General features: G+C 44.2%; 1 protein-coding gene across 1 annotated transcript; it reads left to right on the top strand.

The window, feature by feature from the left end:
* Positions 1 to 22,358: 22,358 nt before the first annotated feature.
* Positions 22,359 to 25,311, top strand: FOXG1 (forkhead box G1). The gene has a single exon (XM_041759428.1). The coding sequence runs from the start codon at positions 22,885 to 22,887 to the stop codon at positions 24,364 to 24,366; it is 1,482 nt and encodes a 493-aa protein (XP_041615362.1). The 5' UTR covers positions 22,359 to 22,884; the 3' UTR covers positions 24,367 to 25,311.
* Positions 25,312 to 27,289: the final 1,978 nt, after the last annotated feature.

The raw sequence follows: 27,289 nt of genomic DNA, 5'->3' as shown, positions 1-27,289 counted from the left end.
CGATCAAAAAAACCCTTTCTCGGATCCATGTTTCCCTAACTAATGCCTCTTCTATCATTTCTCCTTTCACAAAACCGCTCAATAAATTGTCTACACTCTATCTCATAGTCTTCTCTTTTCCATTCATTTTTAGTGATCACTCAAGAGACTTTCATCTCCACCATTCTAACGAATCTGTTGCCCTCATGGCCACCAATGACCTCCATAGTGCTAAGTCAAACCAATTTTTTGTCGTTATCTTACTGGCCCATCAGCAGCACTTGCTACAATAGACCACTCACACTCCATTCCTTGGTTTCTAAGTCACTGTGTACTCTTGGTTTTTAATCTAACCTCAGCTAGTGCTTTTTCTCTCTCCTGTTCATTCTCCCCTTCTCCCTAACCTCTAAAATTAGAGTCTGCTGGACCCAGTCCTTGGTCTTCTTCTCTATTTAATATTCCATTTGTGATCTCATCTAGCCTTACTGGCTTTAAATGTCTTCTATTTATGTGAAACACTCACAAATTTGTATCTCCAGCCAAGACCTAATTATGAACTCCAGACTCATATCCAACTGTCATTTGACATTTCCACTCAGATGTCCCCTACACATCTCAAACTTACCATAACCAAAACCAGTAATCTGATGTCATATCCAAACCTGAAGCCCTCAAAGTCTCCTCATTCTCAGTCATCTGAGACTCTAGTTTTCTCATTGTTCAAGCCAAAACTTTTCTAATCAATGTTGACACATTTTTTTCACATCCCATCAGGCAAATATATAGACTCTACCTTCAAATTACCTACAAAACACAAACTATTTTTTATCACCATTGCTAGTCCAAGGTCCCCATAACTCTCACCTGAAGTTTTGCAATATCTTCTAAATTGTCCACTAGCTTCCCACACTGATACTCCATAATTTGTTCACCGTAGGGTAGCAGGAGGAATTCTTTTTAAAGATTTTATGCATTTATTCATGAGAGACACACAGAGAGAGAGAAGCAGAGACACAGGCAGAAGGAGAAGCAGGCTCCCTGCAAGGAGTCGGATGCAGGGCATGATCTGAGCCAAGGCAGACGCTCAATGGCTGAGCCACCCAGACATCCCAAGAGCAATTGTTTATTTATTTATTTATTTATTTTTATGATAGTCACAGAGAGAGAGAGGCAGAGACACAGGCAGAGGGAGAAGCAGGCTCCATGCCCCGGGAGCCCGACGCGGGACTCGATCCCGGGTCCCCAGGATCGTGCCCTGGGCCAAAGGCAGGCGCCAAACCGCTGTGCCACCCAGGGATCCCCGAGGAATTGTTTTAAAGTGTTGGATTATATTACTCACCTACTCTCAAAATCCTGCACAATGGCTTTATCTATGCATTTACTTTATTCATATTAAAGCTGAAGTCTGGGCAGCCCCGTGGCGCAACGGTTTAGCGCCGCCTGCAGCCTGCGGTGTGATCGTGGAGACCCGGGATCGAGTCCCACCTCAGGCTTCCTCTATGGAGCCTGCTTCTCCCTCTGCCTGTGTCTCTGCCCCTCTCTGTGTCTCTATGAATAAATAAAATCTTTTAAAAAATAAATAAATAAAGTTGAAGTCTTTTCAATGACCTACAAAAGTCTATATAATAAATACCCTCCTTTCCATTGTTTCTCATCTCCTCAGTGTTTTTATTCAGCTATACAGACCTCCCTCTCCAGTACTATTGTTGTTTAAAGATGCCACACATGGGGGGCCTGGGTGGCTCAGTCAGTTAAGTGTTTGCCTTCGGCTCAGGTCATGATCCCAGGGTTCTGGGATCGAGGTCTGCACTGGGCCCTGCATCAGTCTCTCTGTTCAGCCAGGAGCCTGCTTCTCCCTCTCCCTCTGCCAGCCATTCTGTCTACTTGTGTGCTCTCTCTCTCCCCCCCCCCTCTCATAAATAATTAAATATATTTTAAAAATAAATAAACATGAGGCATGTTCAATTTCGTGGTCTTGCAAGTACTATTCTTTCTGCCTACAATATACTTCCCCAGTTACCCACACGATTCATTCTAAATCCTTTGATGTTTGCTCAAATATTACTTCTGTGAAAGGCAAGACTCTAAGAGGTCCCCAAGACTTCTGCTCGCTGGAATACAAACTCTATAATTCCATGTATAACACCCTGAATGACCTTGGAAGATGACTCTGAGTTGTGGATAAGAACCATGAGAACCAGAGCACAGTCAACACCTTGATTTCAGCCTTGTGAGGCTGTGAGCAAAGGATCCAGGTTGCCTGTGCCTGAAATCTTGACCTCACCCACAGAAAATGTAAAGTAATAAACAGTGTTGTTTTAAGCCACTAAGTTTGTGTTAATTTTTGACAGCAATAGAAATCCAATACAATCAGTGGTCTCTCCTGGCAAACCTACTGAAATTTTTAAACATTCTCTTTTACAGTCCTTATCCCCTCTATTCTCCATTATATCTTTCATGACGCTAATTTACTTTGTTTATTGCCTCTCTCCAAATGGAACGTAAGCTCTACAAAAGCAAAGCTGTTTATCTGTCTTATTCACTATTTGTTCATCTGGTACATAGCAAAAGTTCAATAAATATGTGTTGATTGAATGAATAAAATTGTTAGACACATGGGAAAAAAAGATGTAATAGTATTTCCCCCAGAATAGTCATTCATTTAACTTATAAGTCAAGTTAAATTAGTCATTCATTTAACTTATAAGTCTATATATCCAAAATCTTAGCTAAAGGGACACCTGGGTGGCTCAGCAGTTGAGCGTCTGCCTTGACCCAGGGAGTGATCACGGAGTTTCAGAATCCAGTCCCACATCAGGCTCCCTGTGAAGAGTGTACTTCTCCCTCTGCCTATGCCTGTGCCTTATCTCTGTGTCTCTCATGAATAAGTAAATAAAAATGTTTTAAAATCTTAGCTAAATTTGAAGTTTAGTCAACAAAACAGTAATATTTAACTTACCTCTGGATGTGCAAAATACTATTATCTTTATTATTAAAAGCAATGAAAAAATCTTTAAAATTCATAAAGTTGAATACAATAAGCAATAATGCAAGTGGTAAATGTTTATTTTGTGCTTATCATTTTCCTATTGTGTAAGTACCCTCTTTATAAGTTTAAGTTATTTTTTGTCCTCATAAAAACATCATGAGATAGTTACCATTATTATTCTCATTTTACACTTAGTGAAACTATAGCACAGAGAGGTTTAATAATTTACCCAAGGTCACATACCTAGAAAGTGATGGAATCTGATTCAAAGCCTGGCAGTGTAACTCTAGAGCTTGAGCTTTCTAGCCACCATGCATTTAAACTTTGAGGTTTCAACATCATTAACTTTTGAACAGTTGAGTAAATGTAACATTTATATTTTTCTATAACCAAAAGTATAAATTGAAAAGGTCAATGAAAATTTGCAAAACATATATGAGCCAGATGACAAAGGGTTAATATTTTTAATTAAAAAAACTCTGAAAAGTAATAACAAAAGCACAATATTGTAACTAAAATAAAAGATTAAACAGCACAAAAATAGACAAAATACATAAAGATACATCACAGAAGAAGAAATAAAAAATGTAAATAATACTCGAAAAAGATACTTTAATCTTGATGGTAAGATAAAAAATACACATTAAAACAAGTTTTAGATATATTTTTCCTCTTCAGCTTACAAAAGAAAAGTTAATATTTAATAATGGTTCAATAAGACACATACTTTAACAGATTGCCAGTGTAAGAAAATTCATACTGTGAGACCCAAAAAATCCATCCCCTAAAAAAAATCTATTAAAAGGAAATAGAGTTCTGGAAACATCTCAAGTCATTTTAATGATGAAAAAGTAGAAACAACCTAAATGTAAATCAATTCATAAATTAATATAAACATGTTAATCCACAAATTAATAGCAGTTTTCAAAAATCAAAATTGTGATGGGGAAATGCTGATGGTAAAACATTGAATCAAAAAAGGCAGAACACAAAGCATACACACAGGACCATTCAAATTGTTTAAAATGTACCATATAGTATTGTACATTTATACATAGGAAAAGGCCCAGCTTTTAAAAATTATGTAAAATGATAAGTGAGGTTACCTCTGGGTTTGTTTTATTTTATTTTATTTAGATTTTATCTATTTATTTGAGAGAGAGAGCACGTGCACGAGTAGGGAGAGGGGCAGAGAAAGAAGGAGAAGAAGACTCCCCCCTGAACAGGGAGCCTGATATGATGCTGGATCCCAGGACCCCAGGATCATGACCTGAGCTGAAGGCAGACATTCAACCAACTGAGCCATCCAGGCATCCCTCTGGGTTCGTTTTAATAGGTGATTTGTATTTATTTTCATACTGGAAATTTTTGTATAGTGAGTCGTGTTAAGCCAAAATTAGAAGTAAGCAAAAATTAAAGATTTTATAAAATATTTTATTAAAAATATACACTTCTAACTGATATATAAGGACAGAAGAGACTTTAGATTCTTACCTACTGCCTTGATTTGCAAGTTGCAGATAGTGGCATGTCTGCCTAGTAGACCATACCATAACACTACACCATAATAACAAAACTAGAAGGTTCCACTCAGAAAAACCTCCAAGGGAAGAATAAAGCTTCTCACCCAACCATCCAGAATCAGTTTTATATTAGGAAGATTTTTCCAAAATATGGACTATTTTTTCTTTTAATATAAAGATATTACTTAGAAACCCTGAGATTTCTTAGAATTCCTATCAAAAATTAAAGTTTCCAGCAATTATTTTTCAAATATCTGAGAACATGCTGAAATTTATAATTGTCCTATTATAAAGTTTTTTTGTAATCATAGTTTATGGTTCTTCACATTGTTGTAGACAATCTGTATTTTTACTAGACATATCTTCCCAAGAAGCTATGCTGTCATTGTACCTAAATTCATTTCAAAGCAGATAAGGAAATACCACATTGCATACGATTATGAGATGTACATATTTTAATATCTATGAAGTGTGGATGCACCTCACAGTTTATGGCATGTCACAGAAAATTTGCAGCACTTATTTTTCTTCATGATCTATAAAACAATGGTGCACCTTACAATGGACAATGTATTCAATTCAATTAAACAAACGACCCCTCACCTCTTCCATTTGATCACTTCTAGTCAATAATCTAAACACCTAACTGCCAAACCCTTTATAATTTAAGAACATCCTCTAAGTGCAGAGCTCTTCTCTCAAAAATGATAAACTACCTAACCTGACCAAAAAGAATCGGTTTCTGGTGCAAAGAACAAGGGGGACATATACCAAAGTGTTGTTTCATAGGGTCAGTGCAAGGAAAGTACCCATGCAACTTTATAACATGTTAAATGACCTTTACAGGTTAGTCATGAATGATATGGAAAGATTGTTGACACCTATGGCCAAAGACATTTTTTAATGTGTCAGCGCTGGCTCTGGCTGAGATTCTGAAACTAGACCACTAAGCTCACTATGAAAGAAGGGTATGAAACCATCTAAACTTCATATTCAACTAGGAGAGCTAGAAGCTGCTGTTCTAACAAGGAGTTAATACATCTCCAGCAGATGGCTCAGAACTTGGGTGAGGGGTATGGCATTATTCCTGAGGAAGGATGGGCAACTTAGTGCAACCCTAGGTTCCTGATAACACACTCACAACAACTCTTCAACCAATATAACACTAAAAAACATGTATATGTGCACTATACTAATGCCAATACTACTTTGTTATTTGTTTTGTTTTCTTTCCAAACAAATTGTTTTTTCCAAACAAATTTTTTACCTGGGACAAACACTCATTTCAAACAGGCCTGGTACAGAAGAGAAGACCGGGTAATTATACCTGCTTCACTGTGACTGATCATTCTGCCATCCAGGGAAGGAAAAACTCATTCCATTTGACCAGTGGTATCTCTTAGAGCTAACCTGGGGGAAAAAGTAAAAGATATAGAAAGAAAACATAATAAAAACAAAGGGGGAAGGAAAGATAGTAACGAAGCCCATCATCAAGGGCACCAGTAGCATAGGTTTCTGTGACAGCTATTACAGGGGGTCACAAGGTGGCAACCACCAAGACACTCTAACAGAACAGAAGATTGTAATAGAATCAAAAGAGAGATCCATATACTCATCTGCGTCAATTATTTGTATAGGCCCCTACTATATTCACAGCCAATTCATGAATGAATGAATGAATGAATGAATGAAAACCACTGAATATTTGTAGCATACACAGCCCCTATTAAGCTCTAATTATGCCTCTCTTAATCTTAATACCAACATTCTTAAAAACATGGAATCATTATATTTATGATAGGAAATAGCTATGGTAATGCTGTATTACAAAAGAGTATTTTGCTTATTCATTTGTTTAGTGTTTATCTTTCCCAACTAAGAAGCAAGCTCAATAAAGGCAGAGCATCATTTTGTTTTGTTTTGTTTTGCTTTGCTTTGCTTTGCTTTGCTTTGCTTTGCTTTGCAGGGGGGTTTTGGTTTCCTTTTTCCAATGCAGTATTCTCTGCACCAAGAATAGTGTCTGGCATATATCATAATATATGTAATGCCTGATAGATATTTTTTGAATAAATGAGAATGTGTACATATTACCTAGGGGTTTCGTAAAATTCACTGTATCTTTATAACATTCAAGATAAAATGTTTGATATTCCTTAAGATTGAGTCAGTACAGCAAGTTCAGAAGTTTATGGCCTAGTCTCATGTCAGCTGACATATATTTCTGCTTGATAATTAAATAGAAGGTTAATATTTTCAAGAAGTCCTTCCAAACACTCTATCACAAATACTTTGATAGTTAGCTACACTCCTTCACAGCCCAATCAGCAAACTTGTAGGACATGAGAATGTGGTATATAAGCAGCCACAGAGGGTCTGGGTTCTATTTTTAAGTGCTACAAAAACCAACTGGTGGTTAATAAAGCTCCCATATCTTTCATTTGGAGCCAGAGATGCTCTGGGTTAGCACAGATGCGGAAGGCTAGCTAGCTCTAGTGGCTGAATGCCAGTGGAGGGCAGCAGAGAGCCATTTGAGAGACAATACATTCAAGAGGAAGATTTAACAGCTCCCAGCTGAGTCTACGGTCCTTAGCCAGATCTACACAGTGCTACTCAAGAGGCAGCCCATTTGGAAAACCAAGCCACAGGGTAGCCATTAACAGAGGAAGCCAAGAAGCAAAGGAGATGGGCAGGAAACAACACCAGAATACTCAGGATAATCTGGACTCTCAACTAAGCATAACTCTGAGGAGCCATCGATTCAGACAGTGATCTCTCTCCCGAGCTGCTGAAACAGATGATGTCTTACATCCATTGTAACTCCAAAACCTTGGATCCCAAGACATTAACAATATGTTTTGAGTATAATATTTTTGCAAAGATTACCTCTCCTGTAGAAAACATAGTATTATGCTAATAATATAAATTGTTAGTATGAGGAGGATAAAATCATACATGAATGAAGAGTAACGAGCACAGACTCTCTCATGTTCAAGGGGTCCCTAGGATCCTCTAAAAGCTGAAGCTTCTCACACATGTGTGTGTAATCTTAGTGAGGCCTGACAAATGACAACAGGTTCGATCAGTTACCCTGGTCTCAGCACAAGGGCCCTCACCCTCAGGACAACTAGGAGTGAGATACAGCCTATCCAAGGCCAAGATTCATGTTCCTTTTCCATATCCCCTTACTGGAGTGAGCTTAGGTGAGTCATTTAGCCTCTCTAGGTCAGTTTCCTCACTTCTAAAATAAAATTAAAATAAATAAAATAAAATAAAATAAATAAAATAAAATAATAAAATAAAATAAAATAAAATAAAATAAAATAATAAAATAAAATAAAATAAAATAAAATAAAATAAAATAAAATAAAATAGGGCAGCCTGGGTGGCTCAGAGGTTTAGTGCTGCCTTCAGCCCAGGTTGTGACCCTGGAGACCCGGGATCAAGTCCCATGTCTGCTCCCCGCATGGAGCCTGCTTCTCCCTCTGCCTGTGTCTCTGCCTCTCTCTCTCGTGCTCTGTGTCTCTCATGAAGAAATAAATAAAATCTTTCAAAAAAAAGTTTAAAAAATAAAATAAAATAAAACCTGTCTCTACTGGGGAATTCACAGAAGAAAGCATGCCTTGTTAATTTTATACAAATACAGTGTATTTTAATCAGCAGTCTGAGTAGTAGGAAGAGCAGGATGATATGTAAAGAACAACAGAAAAGCATAATAAACCTAAATCTTTGGCAGATTCAGAATATTCTTTGTAATGAACACTGTTCCTTCTACCAATCCAGGCAGCATAGTTCTGATTCTTCCTGTACATGTCTTCAGCCTCACTGGGACTCACGTTAAATGATGAGTATATTTGCATTATGGGGTAATAGTTGCCTCCTGTTAACAGTCTTCTCCTTGCTAAACGTGCATAATGATGTTCCAAGGCAGGCAGAAATGGGGGATATTTTACTGTCACCTTCTGAAGGAATTTATTCATAGGGCCACAGAAGCAGGAAGGAAATGTAGGCTGTTTGCAGCCAGAACACTTTGGCTGTGGTCCCCCACCCCCCCAAATTAATAGTAATAATAATCATTACCATAAGGATATGGGAACAAGATAGAGAAACTCAAATACAGCTGCCTCATCTTTGTGTTCAGCTTAGTCCCATTCCTATGCTGTGATTTTTCTGGATGGACCGCAAGAGAGAGCTGGGTGCATGCCAATGCCTGAGTGAATGTTAACTGGAAAGTCTAAGATTTCTGTCATTTTAAAAATCAGACAGAGGGGAAGATTGGAGGGACAGGGAGAAGACAGTTTCATCAATTCTTCCAGTTCTTATTTCTGATAAGATGCCCAACTGGAAATTTCAGAATTGACATTGAAGAGTCACAAATTATAACAAGGGCACCAACAGAGAGTCTTCCCCAATGAAGGCTGACGATGTATTACTTTATAGCTCTTTCTAGCTATAAGGGACAATGGAGGGTTCAACTTTCTCATTTTTCATATGAGGAAACTAAGGTTAAGGGAAGTGGCATGACTAGCTCAAATTCTCCAAGGTGTTAATAACAAGTCCAATTATCTTATTATTTTAGAATACTACCCGGCTAAAATAGCTATCATACCACTCAGTGGCCAGACTCCATAGTAAAAAAAAATTAAAAAAAAAAAAAGAATGTTGATCAAAACTAAAATGGAACAAGTAAAATTGGCTTCCTTTAAAGTTATGAAACATGGATCCATATATTCCAGGAGTCATCAGCTGCTTTTCTAATAGGAAATTAATCACACTTATGCTTCAATGAGTGCATGCACAAACTATGCCTACACACATGGCCAATTTATAAAGTCATAGGGAATGAGATGAACTCTTCTGTTACCTCTGTCTGAAGTGTTAAATTCCAAGCAAATGCTAAAATTGTTATTCTGAAAGGTCTTGGGCCATTGCTAAGTCTCTGCCATTGTTAAAAATTCACCCATGCCCAGATATTCCATTTAATCTTTGCTATATAAAGAAGAGTTGGAGTCCATCCGGAAATAGGAATCGCATTCCTTTGAATTCCAAAATATTTTGAGCAAAGGTGATATAGACAGAGCATACATGTGACAACTTAAAGGAGAGGTTATCCTTAATCAGTTTCCTGATATTGACTAGACAGCAATCTCAAATCAACTAAATGGTTGATCCAGACAAAAGGAAATCTCAGAAACTTCTACCTTTTCCAATTTTACCAAGTATTTATGCATTAATAAATGTGATTATAACTTTGAAAACTGGGAAATTAAAGCACATCCCACAAAATTATTTTTTTAGAACTGGTATCCTAACATGGAATTTAAAGCAGAAGACTGTTCTTAAAAATTGTAATTGCTCTATGTGCAGATTTGAGGTAAACATCTTTTGCTTTCTGTATATTATTACCATAACACGAACACAGTAAAATATCCATTGATATCAAGAGAATACTGTTTTCCAGACAATCAGGATTTACTAGAAAAAAACACAATTTCTCTCTCCTGTGAAAAACCTATTCCTCAGGAAACTATCCTACACTCTCATCACTACTATTGAGCATTATGGTCACTAGATGTCGCTGCTGTCGTTTGAATAAGATTTCCTTCCTGCTTCCAAAAAAAAAAAAATTCTTATGGTTTTGGGAATTGCTTTTTATTGTTGTTGAGATTTTGGTAAGTGGGTGCTATTTTATATATTAATGAATGCAGATCACTTATTTCTCAGATGAGAAGAGAAAGAATTAGAGTGCTGAAGCAACTTGCCTAAGAATCCGTAGGTAGAGAGTTGGTAGACACAGAGCTAAAACACTCTCTTCTCATGTCTATACTTTATAGGCTTTTAAAAAGCAAAAATGTTCCAGAGGGGAGACATGAAGACAATCATCTTTTTAAACTAAGACCCCATGAATGAAATGTACTACACAGTAAGTCAGTTTTGTTGTATTTTCTCCCTGATGGCCTCCTTGGAACTAGATACCTATGAATCATGAAAACACATGATTTTCCCAGGCCAGAATTTAAAAGTAAGAGAACATGACAAAAGCCATATCTAGGCTCAGGTGATTCCTTCCTTCAGAGTCTCCTCCATAAAGTTATTAAAACTAGACAAACATACAAGACACACAACAACACAAACAATTCTAGACAGAGAGCATCTCCAACCCAGCTTTTCAGCCAGCAGGAAAGAAAACCAGCAGTTTTCTTCAGAAAGCTAGAGCTAAGAAGGGTACAGAGCAATCCTGAGCTGCTTTCACAGATGAGGTGAGGAAGAAGAAAGGAAAGATGACAGAGGCAACCAAGTGCCATGGCTGAAGCTTCCATTTATTTCTGCTCCCAAGGGAAAACCAAAAATTCACAGTCCCTTGGGTGGGTTGGCAGGCAAGAGATAGAGGAAGGAGCTCTCACACACTTGCTCAAAGTTGTTGGACCCCCTTTTTTCAGCCCCCTGAGTAGGAGGGAGGAATTGACATGCCCTGAAAAGAAAAGAAAAAGGAGCCAGCATCGAGACCAGCCTTGGGAAAATCTCCACAGATGAGCATTTTTGTTGCGTTAAGTGGCCCGCATTAGCAGCCTAAACACGTAGGGGAAGGCTAACATCGCTTGTTAATATGATGCGGGAGAGCAATGATAGAACTGGCATTTGAGAGTGGAAGCGCCAGTTGTACATTAAACAAAATGAGACATTTTTGAGGATTTAAGTTCTTAGGGTTTGGGTGGAGTGCGTTTTGGGGCGTGCCTCGTTCCATAGGCCAGGCATGTACTAGGACATCAGTTTGAGGGGCTTGTTATTTTGTAGATTGTACACACACACACACACATTTATTTCAACTATCTTTAAAACAATAATTCTATAGTATGAAAAAAAGCTTCTTAGTCCCTGGTTCTGAAGTTGCCTCTGGAAGAGAGGAGAGGAAGAGTCAGCCCCAGGATATGTCCTTTAAACTCCAGCGTTGGGACTGAGAACTGACACACCGTAGTTCTGAAATTCTGCATAAAAATGGTCACTTCCACCCTCTCAAGCTGCTGCTTTTCTCTTTCACCCACAGAGATGGGGTAGGGATGTGGACAGGAATACGGATAGGGATAGGAGATGAGGGAGAGGAGGAAGAGAGAGAAGAGGGAAGGGAAAGGTGAGAAATTGAGAAAAAACGGGGGAGGGGGAGAAGGAAGGGGTAACAGAAGAAATTAAACCCCCCCGAATTCCATTTATTTATGAGGGTTTTTTTTTTCTCCCCAAACGAATTCAACTTGCTTGTTCCCTCCTCGCCTTTCTAGCAAACTTCCCGTTTTAACAGTATTCCAGCAATACATGAAAGCAAAACAAAACAAAACTTGGGACGGGTTGGGGGGTGGAAACGCCGGAAAGCCCGCGCGCTGCTGTCAGCAGCCTGCTTGCTGCCCGGGTGTCAGCCGGTCGGGAGCGCACGGATCACCCTCGGGTGTCAGCCGGTCGGGAGCGCACGGATCACCCTCGGGTGTCAGCCGGCCGGGAGCGCACGGATCACCCTCGGGTGTCAGCCCGCCGGGAGCGCACGGATCACCCTCGTCACTCTTCTTGCCACAGCCTCGGTTAGCATCTCCTTTCTCCAAGATTGGCTTGAGAGCAGCGAGGCAAGATGAGGGAGTGAGGGTGGCTTTTTCTTCGAAAGAAGCCGACAGGATCCACCGAGACTAAGATACTGCAAGGCCCCTGGTCCCTGCGGGCCCAGCCTCAAAGTTCCCCGCGCACTGACAAAGTTTTTCGAAACTCCGCGACTCGGTGTAAAGACCGGGGCGGGGTGTTCTCCTGGGTTGGTCTCCCAGGCCACAGGGGTCACCCATCCAAACCGATCCTCCCCTTTGATGCCTTTACCTCAGTACATCAAGCACCCCACTTGGAAAACTCGAAGGACCCTTTGGGCTCCAGGAGCTGATTAGAGAGAGCCGGGATCTCAGATCTTCGAGCTTGGGGGTGGAGGGGAGCGGGGAGCGACGGAGAAGCCGGGAACCCCCTCCCGCAGCTAGCAACCGGCCGGCAGAGGAACCCGGGCTGTTTTCTCTAAGGAAGCCCTACAAAAGCACTGGAATGTGGTGGGGTCGGCATCAGACGTTGCTTTACGAGACCCGAATTCGGGCTGCTCTAGGCGAATTTTGGATAAAAGTGGATTATCGCTCCAGACCCAAATATTCCCTGACCTGGTTCCCAACGCGCTCTGGCGCTTTGCTGGGAGAGCACCGCGCTGCCGGAGACTTGGCGCTTCTGTCAGTTGCACAGAGCAATTACTAAGAAAATATTGTGACGATGTTGTAGGGCGGAAGGGGATGTGAGGGGGTGTGGGAGGGGGGAGTTAGTTTGGAGAGCGATTTGCAAAGGAATATTAAGTTTGATTCCCGAGGTCACGGCGGGAAAACGGGTTGGCGTTGGGTGAGCTGCAGAGCTTTTCCTCTAGGGGGCGGACGTTGGTACCGACAACAGGCGGGTGCTGACTCCAAACACAGGATGAAGCTTCTTGCTGGTTAAAAAAATAATAATAATAATAGTAATAATATAGAGGTGTGGGGCTGTTTTTCCCCCTTTTGGATATTTATTTATTGTAGGGAAAAGTCATTGATTTTCCTAAGCAAACTGTGTTTCTCCTTCACTTGGTGGAAAATAAAAACTGTTTGAATAAATAAGTTATTTCTGAACATTTTGTTGTCAAAGTGTTAAATGTTCCCGTCATTTTTATTCAAACACTAACATGATTACAGCCAATTATATATTCACCAGTGTTCTTTATTTTAGAGTAATTGTACTTGTCACTAATAAAACAGAGGCATAATGGATCGCTACTGTTCTGGATTTTCAAGCAATTTTGTGTAATTTGATTGAATTATACATCTTATCTGCTACTTTTTTATTTTTATATTTGGGGATCCTATTTTCTTGAAAATTGCAGCTCTATGCTTGTTTTGTTGTTTCTCCAGTAACGTACACTTCGGTAACACTGATAAATAGAAAGAGTCCTTTTCAAACGTCGAAAATCAGCTGTTTCTTTCTCCACCCCTATCCCCACCCCCTCTCTGCACTTCAGCGCGGGGAAGACCTGAACTCTGGCTGCCAGGCAGTCTGAACCAGTGGTTGCGCTTACCCGAAAAGTCCAACGCCAAGACAGACTCCCCATTCACCCCAAAGGCAGCAGTCTCCCTGCCTGGAGTCTTTGGGGTTTTGTGTCTTTCCTGTAATGATACTGTTGGGTGTCTGGAGCTTCAAACATGCCAAGACAAGCCGACCATGGGTTCAGTTCATGTGCAATATGTATCAAGGGAAAGAGTATGCACATCACAGCCGAAAGATAAACTGTATATATTACTCCAATTACACAACCCCCAAATGTCCTACTTACCCAAGCACCGTCACCGGGAAACCCCTACCCAGCTCATAATTACAATTATCTGTCTACTCGCCTATGTTCTTTTTGGTTTCAGATATACCAAGAGAACTGGGATCAATAGTTTCTCCCTCCTTTTTTTAGAGGCAATCTCAATAATAATAAAAAAAAAACATACATGAAAAGACACAAACATCTACCCAATGTTCACATATCTGAGCAAATCAAGAAATAAACGTGACAGCAGACAGACTGGACATAGGATTTTAAGAGACCATCTCTGCGACTGAAAGGACACAGAATGTGCAATTCTTTTCCCAGTAAATCCCTCCAGTTCTTAGGACGCGACTCAAACGCCCCGCTAGGAGCTGCAGCTGCGAGATGGAGCCAAAGGCTCTGACAAGTGCCTTGTGTATGACCCAATATTTATCAATAACAACAACAACAAAATCAAGTGAAACCAAGGCTGGAGATTTTGAACTGCTTCTAAAGCCCTGGCGTGGATACGCACGTGGGCGAAAAACATCGCTGAGGATGGGTTGGCTCCATTTGTCCGCCCTGGGGAGCAGTCTTAGGGCAAAATCTACGGCTAATTGATCCCAACCAGCCACACCATCAGCTGAAAATGCTTCAGCAGACAAAGAATGAGGAGTGTGTGCTAAAGATACTCTAAACGTTTTCCAAGTAAATCGCGGTGCGTAATCAATAGCGTGTACGTACATATAAATGGGGAAAGGGAATTACTTCTAATTAATGAGAAAAATAATGTTTCATGTGTGACTCCAGACTTCTTTAAAAACCTAGTGTCTCCGATGATCCTTTGACTGTTTTGTGGTCGGACTTCCACAAACCCCGCGGGCCCAGTTCAGTGCAGGGAGCTGGAGAGCAGACACTCGGCCCAATCAGGGGCCGTCCTCTCATCTTCGGGGCTGTTTACTCCAGGGCCAAAGGGTAGGCTGCTTGGGCAGCGGTCCCAGCGCAGCTCTCTCCTCGGTGTGGCGCGCGGCCGCCGAGCAGCAGTTGGGACAGCTCCGGAGCGAGCCCTGCGCGGCTCAGCCCCTCGACTGCGCGCCGCCGCCTGCCAGCTTCACACGCCGCTCTCCAAAGGAGCTGGGCTTTTCCTGCGTTTCCACCTCCTTGGGGCCTCATCTATCTTATCTAACAAGTTCACGCTCCAAAGAGAAAAGAAAAGAGAGAGAACAAGAAAACCTCTTCGCCGTGGTGATTCACAGTTCACAGGCTCACGAGCCAAACTTTGCCGACCGTGCCTTTCTCGGGAGCATTACTCTCTCCCCTGCGTGCCTTAGGACAAACCCAGAAGGAAGATACTACAATTGGTGAACAAGAATCTAGGATTGTGTTTCAGAATAAAAGTGACCATCCCCACGCCCCCACTACCTTTGTCGTAGATTCTGCAACCGAGGAGTCGGGTTGTTTTGTTTCCACCCGCTAACGGAAACCTGTTCCCGGCGCGAGTCTGCGTCTAGCCTGCCCCGGCCGCTCCTCTCCTCCCAGGATGCGGCTCCTTGCAAAGGGCGGGAGAGAGATGGGGTATCACTGGTCTCCCCTACTGGGTTCAACGCCCCTTACGTGTAACCGAATATTTGAATCAACTTCACCTACCCGTACCCTAAGCTTTAACTCGGAGCTGTGCTTTATACAAATGATAAGCTTAAAACCATTAACTGGTCTCTATTTTCTTTTTTTTCCGCCTTCAGCGTAGCAGATGACCTCTTGGCCCAAAAATATTGATCTGTGTGCGTGCCTCCGGCGTGATGTGCAAACACGAGACATCTCGTCTGGAAAGGTAACTATAAGGGGGGGAAATCCGGAAATGAAACCTAACAGCAAGTCCTGTGAGCTCCATTGCGCCCGGCAGGCTCGGCGACAAAGGAGCGCGGGGCAGGCGCGCGGGAGGCGCGGGAGGCGCGGGAGGCGCGGGAGGCGCGGCGGGCCGGGAGCCGGGACTCCGCGACGCTCCGCGCCGGGAACCCGCCCGGTTGAAGCCTCTCGGGGCGAGCGGGGGAGGGAGAAGATCAGGACCTTTTGGCAACACCGCTCCAATAGTTTCCACCGCTCTTTGGAGGAGGAGGGAGGGGGAAGACCCACAGGAACCGCAGTTCGAGAGTGAGCAGGCAGGTGGGTACGAGATACGCAGGAAGTCAAAACTGGCTCATTGGTTTGTCCATCTGGGTTTCTAGAAAGGGAGCTGATCTATTGGATTAGCAAATAGTTTACTTTCTCTCATTTGACTTTCCCAGTGAGAATGACTCCGTGATGGAGGTTTCTCCGCGTGCCTTTTGGCCTGCCCGCCCCAACGCTTGCAGTTTTTTTCTTTTCTTTTTCTTTTTTTTTTTCTTTTCTCATTCCTTCACAGACCCTTAGTGGGTAGGAGCATTTTCTCAAACACACTCATCACTCTCTTATACGGACCCTGGGCTGTTCAGTGCCCTTCGTGGACCTTTGAGAGGTGACCACCTAAGAACCGCGATTAACGCAGATCCATCTTTCCTCACAACGACCGGAGTTTGGGGGGCCTTTTAGAAGGGTGCTTCAAAATAGAGGAGACTGGATGCACCACAGTCTCCGAAGACTGCTATAACACTTCCCAAAGTAGATTATTCAGGCTCCTGCGGGAAATCAAATTGAAGCTCCAACTAATTAAGGAGAACGGTGACAGGATAGTTAGAAGCTCAGCATTTTGAGGCCTGTAAGTTCTTCGTTAAGCCTGATATATATTTATGAAGTCTTTCTTTTTCTCCCTTGTTTGATGCCCCACTGATGGAAAATCCATTATCTTGTGTTCTGACTTTCACCAAGCACTGTCCCTTTTCAGATAGACTCCAGGGTTAAAGCTAAAGACAGACCTCCATCATTCTCATCATTCTCGGTTACCATCACCCTTCCAACTCTTTGTCTTCCTCTTTAGCATTTCCTGACCCTTTGAAGGAAGAGCTGTGCCATTTCCTTGGACAACTTGAGGACAAAAAGGACCTCTCAGAGCACGCTTGCCCAAAAGGTGTGGGAGCATTTCTCCCGATTGGATCAGTTCAAGAAATGGAACAGGCTTGCCCTCACACTAGCAGGGACTCAGCTCCTTCTGAAAATTGTCTACCCTCGGAGATCTTAAGGGGGCTGGCAAATAATGGGAAACAAGTAAAGAGTAATGGGCATTTTGTATATTTACAAAAAATGTGTAGAGTATTTGACTGAAAGACTCGAAGAGACTTTTTAAAAGTCCTTGGCCCTGGGAGATAATATTTCATTGTCCATCTCTCTGTGCCTGGCTCTCCACAAGCTAATATTGGGAAGAAGCTACTCCCGAGTGTATTTTGTTGCAGAGCTCCTGCAGTTTCTTTGGATGAGTGTGTACTTGCCTTCAGAGAGCTTGGAGCCTCTGACAGCATCACGGAAACCTGCCTGTGGAGTCCCAGGGGTCTCCATTCATCCAGCCCTTCTTCTTCTTCCTTTACCTTGGACTTTCTCGCTTCCGAAGCCTCGATAGCTTATACCAGTTAAACATTTCGACTCTGAAATACGAGGCTCTCCCATAGTTTTTTTCTTTTTTTTTTTTTTCTCGAGGTTCTCAAGCAAAATTGCCGGTGCCACAATGTTATGATGGAAGGATGCTGAAATGACAGGCCTAGTAGACGCTTGTCTTAATCATCGGCTTCTTAATTTAGTTTTAGTGCGGTGTGTGTGTGTGTGTGTGTGTGTGTGTGTGTGTGTGTGCTTGTGCGCGCGCACACATGCTCGCACACATGTGCGCGCCCCCGGGGATATTGGGGGTGTGCGCGTGCGTGCTAAGAGCAGCCGCTTGACAACCTGCAGCTCCCTAATGAGTGACGAGGCAGGGCTGCTGCAGAAAAGTAACACTTCCCTGGTGTGAAGACCTCTTACTGAGAAGTTTAGTTCACTACTGTTCTCGCAAACCTAATCGTATAACCTGTAACCAAAACCCACAGAACAAGGATACAACACGCTAAAGAGTAACTTACAATCACTAAATGTTAGCACCATTACCTGCTGTTAGGAAGGGATTGCAGACCTCGGCTCGTCAGTCTCTGGAAATACCTGGATGCCTCTGCATGAGTTCCACTTGTTCCCAAACGTCCTGGGGTCAGGGACTCCCTATGCATCTGCAGGAAGAGAGCTTTAGCCAGAGCTTGGTGCCACTCCAAGGACTCACTGTCCAGGGAGCCAAAAGTAAAGTGGATTTTAGGTAAAAACGGCCTCCCCTTCTTTAACTAGCAGGTAGAGAGGAAAAAAGAAGTGAAAAACCGACAGAAAGCGGGAAGGGCTTTAAGGAAGACCTAATGTAACACCGCCAAGTGAAAAAAATAAATGTGCGGCTCCCTACTCAGAAGCAATAGGCTGTGGAGCCTTGGTTATTAATTAAAACTAGAGGTGAAATCATCTAATTCATTTCCCAACCAATTCTTCTGTTGGAACTGCTGACTCTTTACAAGGCCTGTCCTCTTTTTGGGGGTAGGTGATGGGGTGGGACAGCAGGCAGAGAAGGAGAGATGTTTACCACTATATCTATACCAGAAAATCATGTTTGTTCTGACTTATGCTTTGATTCCTTAACAGTGTACATTTATAGATGTTTGTGTGTGAGAGATCAAGATTAAGCTGATGATGAGAAACTAGTAGACTGGTACAGAATTTGTTTTGGATTTGAGACCACTGGATACCCTCTGTCTTCTGAAAGTAATCATGGGGACTGAGTGAGGTGGAAATACAGAGTTGGGGCTTCATGTGTTTAGGACAGAGGCCCGGGGTGGACATGGGCAGTCCTTCAAATCCAATTTGCACCCACATTGACCAGTAGGATTCACAAAGCTCCATCCAGGGACTTTCAACTTGCACAATGCTCTGCCCAAGTACCCCCCTCCCCCTCCATTTCATCTAGTAGCAGTTCTAAAAAGAAGCCATTGCTGAGACAAATGTGGGCTGCTGAGTAAATAGTGCGTGTTTTGTTGAACAAGCCTACCCCCACACCTATACATTTATATATATATATATATATATATATATATATATATATATATATATGTGTATATACACACACACACACACACAGAGTACTCTATCTCACCATAAAGTCCAATTAAAATTATTAAAAGGTTAATAAAATCACCTCCCCCCAAATTGCAAATGACCTCTGTCATCAGGGAGAAGAGATCTTTAGAGTGATTAAAGTATAAGCTATTTATTCCTACACAAATATCCTATTTTGAGACTTACATCTATGCAATCCTTAAAATAATATAACACATTCTTAATTTGCATGCAAAATATTTTTCCAGTCAATATAAGCTCCTGGCACATCAAACCAGATTATTACAGCTCTCATTAGCAGACCCCCGTTTTTGCTTTTTGAAAGTAAACAAAAGAAAAACTTATTTTCACCTGCTAAAATTTTATACAAGATCACAAAACAATGCACACTCAGCCTTGACCTAAGAAACACCTTTAAAACATTAAAAATTCATCAGTCAGTGCTGGTGTTGTATTCAAGGAATGCTCCTCCAGTTTGCTGCTGAGCTCAGATTTGAATAAAATGTCCAATGTTAACAAACAATACCCACGTTTGGCACTTTGTGTATTAAATTGATCAAACAGATTTTAGGAGGCACAATGCACAATTTGTACAGACCTGATTGAGTTAATATAATATCAGCAAATTTTACATCGAAATGATTCTGTTTCTTTTCTTTGTGTTTAAAACCAGCACAGATTACAAATTTTAATGATCTGAAAATGTTTGGTATACAAAATCATGCTTATTTCAGTATTAGCAAAAACACAAGAAATTTTTCAACACAAACACCCAGCTGTGTCTATTTTAAAAGCAGTTCAATGACAGCTTGCACTTATGAGCATGCAATCAGCTAATTTCGCTTTTTTTTCTTCTGTGTTAATCAACACTTTCCTTCCTGCATATCAGAGTACAAATAGTATAGTTACTCCACATCAGTAAATGTTTACGTAACCTGTCCTTTCCCAAGAATCCGGTTACACCGAATCATTTCACGCTAGACCGACTACGAAAACGTACCGGGCCGTCCACCTCAGAGGGAGCCCTTGTGTGCCATTATAAGTGGTGATGAGAAGGGGGGTTGTGGGGGGAGAAATGGGGAGGAGTAGGTGGAGGAATGGAGCTAGGGAGAGGAATAGGCTGAGGAGAAGGGGGGGTAGTGAGTGGGGAGGAGGGAGGAAGAGGGGAGGAGGGAGGAAAGTGAGTTGAGGAAAAGTAGGAATAACAGGCCCGAGGCAGGGGGAAGAGTGAAAGGAGGAAAGTGAGCAGAAAGAAGAGGAAGGCTCACAGATCTGTCCAGCCGGTGCACAAAGCCCATTAGCTCACCCAGCTCTCTAAGAAATTAGAGCTTAGAAGTCAGTTTGGGGCTCTGTCACCATCAACGTTGATAGCTGGGACCCTTCAACTTTCCCACGTGAAGATACAGCTTAAGTGAGGAAATAAGTAGAAATGGGAGGGGGGATACATCCATCCACGCATACATACATACAGTGGAAGGGCAGCGCAGTTAGTCCGATGTTCAAAGTTTCTTTATGGTATTCCTAACAGATGTGAAATCACTAGCTATTGGTGATCGTCTGTTATTCAGAGTTTATTCTCTCTTTCTCTTCCTCAGGGTTTCAAAGTAGGGAGTGGGGTGCCGAGGGGGAGAGAGAGAGCGAGAGAGCGAGCGAGCCACAACCCCATGTGAACTTGAGTATTCTTGTGTTCATCACCCGAATTCTTTTTATTAGAATTGAACTTTGACACCACCTCTTCTCGCTTCCTTTTCTTAAATACTAAATCTGCCAGACAATTCGATAGTTTATCAGAGTGCGTGAATGTTTACATTTGATGATGATTTTGCAGAGGAGGGGGAAAGTGCCTTTCATTTATGCTTCTCCTCCACCTCCCTCTTCTCTAGGGCTACATCCTCCGTAAAATGTGGTCTGTTTCGTACCCATGTGGGATGAAACAGCCTTTGATCAGTGTGCTCCGCACCAAATTCCAATCCCTGGGAAATGCTGGGCCTTAGCCCTGCCCCTGGCCACGGGATCCTTTTAAAGCCCCCGAATCACAATCTCCCACTCACTTCAGTCCTCAGCCGAACCTCCCCAGTCCTAAGCCCGAGAAGCCGGGGCTGTGGGACCCGCGTCCCCAGGGCTCCCAGCGCCTTCCGTCCGCATTCGGGGTGGGCAGGGCCTGGCTTCGGCGTGCGGTTCTTGGAGCATTAAGGCCCGCACAGATCAAAAGCGTTTGAGAAACGGAAAGAAAAAAGAAACGAGGGAGTGAAAACAGGAAGGCTTAAAAAAAAAAGAAAAAGAAATAGCCGCCCACCCTTATTTTCCTTCCAATGTCAACAAGCAAAATGAAACATTTCCAGGGTGCTCGCTCGCGGCTACTCGCTCCCAACTCGGATTAGAAGCTGAGGAGACGCTGCAGCGGCGGAGGGAAGGCGACACCGAGTCGCCCAGCGCGTGAGCGACGGTCCGGAGCAGGGGGCAGGGGAAGAAGAGACGCACAGACAGAGCATGTGTTACCTGGTTTATTTCGAGACTGTTTGGTATTGTGTTCTGAGCACCGCTCCTCGCGGGAGGCTGCCCTAGGCGCCCACCGAGCCGCCCCCGCCCGCCGCCGCCGCCGCCGCCGCCGCCGCCGCCGCCGCCGCCGCGCCCGCAGCCCCAGGGCCCGGCTTCCCCGCGGGCCCGAGCCCGAGCCCGCCGCCGCCGCCGCCGCCGCCGCCGCCGCCGCCGCGCCCGCAGGAACCGAGTAAGTAGCCCCCGCCCGGCCCCGCGCTCGCCAGCCCACCCCCTCCGCCTCGGCCCTCCGCGTCCAAGGTGCGGGACCCCCCCTCCCCGCGCCAGGGGTGGGCCTTCCCTCCCCGGCCATCCGGGGCCTCGCTGCGGTGTTACCTACGAGGGGCACAGGTTTCCTACGGGCCCAGAAATGCCGCCCCGGGCCTGGAGGGCCGACTCGGGCCGTAGCGCCTCGCCGCTTCCTCCTCCATTTCCTGCCCTCCGCTCGCATCCCGTCCCCGCGCTCCCACACTCTTCGCTCCACCACCGCGGCCGCCCCCGCTTTTAAAACCGAGACGGAACACAAACTTTAATCAATAACGACAAATATTGACGCTCAGACGAAAATGGCCCAATACGGTGAGCAGGCGGCCGGAAGTGTGCGCTCGCTGCCCTGAGAGGGGATCTCGGCGGACCGACCCGCGGGCGGAGGGGGCGGCGGGGGCGCCGAGAGGGCCGCGGCGCAGCGTGCTCCGGGCGGCGTATCCCTACGCGGCTCCGCGCGGCCGCGAGGCCCAGGCCCGCGGCGAGGGGGAGGCGAGCGCCGAGGGGGCGGGAGCCGGCGGGCGGGGCGGGGGTGGGTGGGCCCGGGTCCGCCGATTGGTCGACGGCGCGAGAGACGCTCCCGCACGCCGCCGGCTCTGATTGGCCGAGCGGTAGGAAAGGTTAAACCAAAAATTTTTTTACAGCCCTAGTGTGCGCCTGTAGCTCGGAAAATTAATTGTGGCTATAGCCGCCTCGATCGCTGTCTCCCCAGCCTCGCCGCGGCCGCTCCGGGACGCGCCCGCCCGCCGCCCGGCTCTCCCCCCCTTTGGGCTGCTGCTGCTGCTGCTGTGACTGCTGCTGCGAGAGGAGGAGGAGGAGGAAGCAGCAGAAGGGGGGGGGAGCGGGGGGTGGGGGGGAGACCGAGAAGTAGAGTTGGGAGCGAGGGAGCTTCACCCCCGGGGCGGTGGTTGTTTCTTTTTTCTCTTTCTTTCTTTTTTTCTTTTCCTTTTTTTTTTTTTTTTCTTCTAATTCCTGAGGGGTGGTTGCTGCTTTTGCTACATGACTTGCCAGCGCCGGAGCCTGCGGTCCAACTGCGCTGCTGCCGGAGCGCTCAGTGCCGCCGCCGCCGCCCGCGCCGCCCGCGCCCCGCTCGGCACCCACCGGTCGCCGCCGCCCGCCGCGCCGCCGTCCCGCTCCCGCGCCGCCGCCGCCGCCGCCGCCGCTTCCCCCCCGACGACTGGGTGATGCTGGACATGGGAGATAGGAAAGAGGTGAAAATGATCCCCAAGTCCTCGTTCAGCATCAACAGCCTGGTGCCAGAGGCGGTCCAGAACGACAACCACCACGCGAGCCACGGCCACCACAACAGCCACCACCCCCAGCACCACCACCACCACCACCACCACCACCACCACCCGCCGCCGCCCGCCCCGCAACCGCCGCCGCCGCCGCCGCCGCAGCAGCAGCCGCCGCCGCCGCCGCCGCCCCAGGCGCCGCAGCCCCCCCAGGCGCGGGGCGCCCCGGCGGCCGACGACGACAAGGGCCCCCAGCAGCTGCTGCTCCCGCCGCCGCCGCCGCCGCCGCCGCCGCCGGCCGCCGCCCTGGACGGGGCCAAGGCGGACGCGCTGGGCGGCAAGGGCGAGCCGGGCGGCGGGCCCGGGGAGCTGGCGCCCGTCGGGCCGGACGAGAAGGAGAAGGGCGCCGGCGCCGGGGGGGAGGAGAAGAAGGGGGCGGGCGAGGGCGGCAAGGACGGGGAGGGGGGCAAGGAGGGCGAGAAGAAGAACGGCAAGTACGAGAAGCCGCCCTTCAGCTACAACGCGCTCATCATGATGGCCATCCGGCAGAGCCCGGAGAAGCGGCTCACGCTCAACGGCATCTACGAGTTCATCATGAAGAACTTCCCCTACTACCGCGAGAACAAGCAGGGCTGGCAGAACTCCATCCGCCACAACCTGTCCCTCAACAAGTGCTTCGTGAAGGTGCCGCGCCACTACGACGACCCGGGCAAGGGCAACTACTGGATGCTGGACCCGTCGAGCGACGACGTGTTCATCGGCGGCACCACGGGCAAGCTGCGCCGCCGCTCCACCACGTCGCGGGCCAAGCTGGCCTTCAAGCGCGGGGCGCGCCTCACCTCCACCGGCCTCACCTTCATGGACCGCGCCGGCTCCCTCTACTGGCCCATGTCGCCCTTCCTGTCCCTGCACCACCCCCGCGCCAGCAGCACTTTGAGCTACAACGGCACCACGTCGGCCTACCCCAGCCACCCCATGCCCTACAGCTCCGTGTTGACTCAGAACTCGCTGGGCAACAACCACTCCTTCTCCACGGCCAACGGCCTGAGCGTGGACCGGCTGGTCAACGGGGAGATCCCGTACGCCACGCACCACCTCACGGCCGCCGCGCTCGCCGCCTCGGTGCCCTGCGGCCTGTCGGTGCCCTGCTCCGGGACCTACTCCCTCAACCCCTGCTCGGTCAACCTGCTTGCGGGCCAGACCAGTTACTTTTTCCCCCACGTCCCGCACCCGTCAATGACTTCGCAGAGCAGCACGTCCATGAGCGCCCGGGCCGCGTCCTCCTCCACCTCTCCGCAGGCCCCCTCGACCCTGCCCTGTGAGTCTTTAAGACCCTCTTTGCCGAGCTTCACGACGGGACTGTCCGGGGGACTGTCTGATTATTTCACACATCAAAATCAGGGGTCTTCTTCCAACCCTTTAATACATTAACATCCCTGGGACCAGACTGTAAGTGAACGTTTTACACACATTTGCATTGTAAATGATAATTAAAAAATAAGTCCAGGTATTTTTTATTAAGCCCCCGCCCCCCCCCCATTTCTGTACGTTCGTTCAGTCTTTAGGATTGTTTATTATTCTAACAAGGTGTGGAGTGTCAGCGAGGTGCAATGTGGGGAGAATACATTGTAGAATATAAGGTTTGGAAGTCAAAATTATAGTAGAATGTGTATCTAAATAGTGACTGCTTTGCCATTTCATTCAAACCTGACGAGTCTATCTCTAAGAGCCGCCAGATTTCCATGTGTGCAGTATTATAAGTTATCATGGATCTTTATGGTGGACGCAGACCTTGAGAACAGCCTAAATTATGGGGAGAGTTTTAAAATGTTAAACTGTAATTTGTATTTAAGAAGCATTCGTAGTAAAGGTGCCCAAGAAATTATTTTGGCCATTTATTGTTTTGTCCTTTTCTTTAAAAAACTGTTTTTTTTTTCTTTTGTTTACTTTTAGACCAAAGATTGGGTTCTAAAATGCACTTGGTATGCTAAGTATTAAAACAAAAAAAAAAAAACACAAAAAAAAAAAAAAAAAAAGGAAAGTTGTTTCAGTTGGCAGCACTGCCCATTCAAATGAATCAGAAGGGGACAAAATTAATGATTGCCTTCAGTTTGTGTTGTGTATATTTTGATGTATGTGGTCACTAACAGGTCACTTTTATTTTTTCTAAATGTAGTGAAATGTTAATACCTATTGTACTTATAGGTAAACCTTGCAAATATGTAACCTGTGTTGCGCAAATGCCGCATAAATTTGAGTGATTGTTAATGTTGTCTTAAAATTTCTTGATTGTGATACTGTGGTCATATGCCCGTGTTTGTCACTTACAAAAATGTTTACTATGAACACACAGAAATAAAAAATAGGCTAAATTCATATATATCTTGATACTTTTGTCTCTTTTATTAAATAGAGCTAATTTTTAAAAGACCATTAAAGTCCTAGGGAATTCAAAGGCTTTTTCGGCCAACTAAAATTTAACTGCTCCTTTCATTTGAATTGAGACTTCAAAAAAATTAAAATACTTTTGCTTTTTCCCATTGTGGAATCAAATTTTACAAGGAGCAGGCTATTTAATAAGCACTAGCTTTAAAGAAATTACAGGCTTTTCAGCTGGTATCTTCAAGTCTCTGTAGATATACAGCAAAAAAAAAAATTATAATTTTATGTGCATAGCTATTTTACCTTGTGTTTATTTTCAAATCAGTTGATAGAATGCTTACTTTTTATATATTTTGTTTCAAGTATCCTGTTTATAGCATTTGGCAAATTATAAATAAATATATGTATATGGTTAGATAGAAGTGAATATAATGCACACATATGTAATATATATATATACATATATATATGCATATATATATATGTGTATATATATATATGTATATATATAAAAACACACAGAGCCCTTCAGTTCAGGTACAATTTGCGCTATGAATGCTGCAAATATTTTTGTTTAAATATTTGTATTTATACTTTCTAAGTCAGCATTTATTTTTGTGGCTGTTTACCCACAATGAAAGAGTTCTAATAAAGATGTGCTGAAGTTGCAATATAGATTTGCTGAAGTGATCACCTGTTGTAATGACTTGCAGATCAATGTTTATATTTTATTTTTAATTATAACCACTTAAAATTCTAGATGTTCAGAAGAAGTAAAATGCCTCTCTCTCCTTCTCTTTCATTTTTACGACATAGAGGTATTTATTTGATTCCCTTTTAAATGTCTGTATAATTTAATCTAGAGGTTTGTTCCTTTTGCTTAGTCATAATTTTGCTTTAACTTACAGTATACATATGCATGCATATATATGCATATATATCAGTCGGAAACAAAATGAAAACATTTTTTGAATTGTTTCAGCATCTCAATTGCTATGACTGCAGAAAATAATTAGAAAACCTAAGTAAAAGGTTTAGTAACTAATTGGATCCTGTGGAGAGTCTATGGAGGACAAGTTGTTCATTTGTTACAATTGTATAGTCTGAAATGTGTTCTGCAGTAATGCAATAAGCTGGCTACTTCTTACAATGGGCCCAATGAAAAATAATCTGTCCCCAAGATGTTATCGGCAAACACTTAGAGAGTTGCTCAGGAAAAAAGGGGGGAAAAAAAAAAAAGCCTAGGAGAGAAGCAAGCGGACTCAAATAGATTGAAATAGAAATGCAGAATAGTTCTAATATTGGGACATAGAGATGGATGGGTTGTGGAAGGGAGAGACAGAAGAAGACAGAAGAAAGGAAAAGATATTTGGGGATGGGGGGGTGGAGCATCTCCCACTACCAAAAAGAAAGAAAGAGAAAGAGAACGCTATTTGAGAAAGATAGATAAAGTTCAGGAAAATTAAAAGAGCTGGAACCAAATATACACAAATGAATGGGAAATTGACTAAAATAGACCAAGACAGCTAGTTTAATTATCTCCTTTAAGCAGGCTGGACACGATTTTGTTTTCTTAGTAAAAGAGCAGTTTCGCCAGAGGTCCAGCTTTCTTGAAATGTCACAGTTCTTCAGAATGAAGCATGAAAGAAAATGCCACAAATAAGTTGTTTTAGAAGCCAAATTTATTACTATTAAAAATAGTAATAGAGTCCAAGTGAGTGAGGTTAGGCAAGGGAAATCCCCCTTATATAAATGTGAACCAAAACAGCTCAAAGAAAAAGCATGTGTTTAGACTGAAAAGGGTGATGATGTATTGTTTGCTTTTACCATGGACTTTGTGGAATGAGAATGTATTGCCACAGAAGAAATAGTCTTTTGCCTATCAAAAAGTTAAAAAGAAAGTTGAACTCTTGTTATTGTGGTAAAAAGGGACATAGACTCAGAAGAAAGAGTTCCTCCATGAGGTGTTTTT

Source organism: Vulpes lagopus, chromosome 6, assembly GCF_018345385.1.
Source record: "Vulpes lagopus strain Blue_001 chromosome 6, ASM1834538v1, whole genome shotgun sequence".
NCBI classification, from domain to species: Eukaryota; Metazoa; Chordata; class Mammalia; order Carnivora; family Canidae; genus Vulpes; species Vulpes lagopus.
Note: the sequence above shows the minus strand (reverse complement) of the source record. Positions and strands in the feature narration are given on the sequence as shown.

Bases quoted from the DNA above. Each gene is read 5' to 3' on its own strand.
- FOXG1 (XM_041759428.1), top strand. From the start codon at position 22,885: ATGCTGGACATGGGAGATAGGAAAGAGGTGAAAATGATCCCCAAGTCC.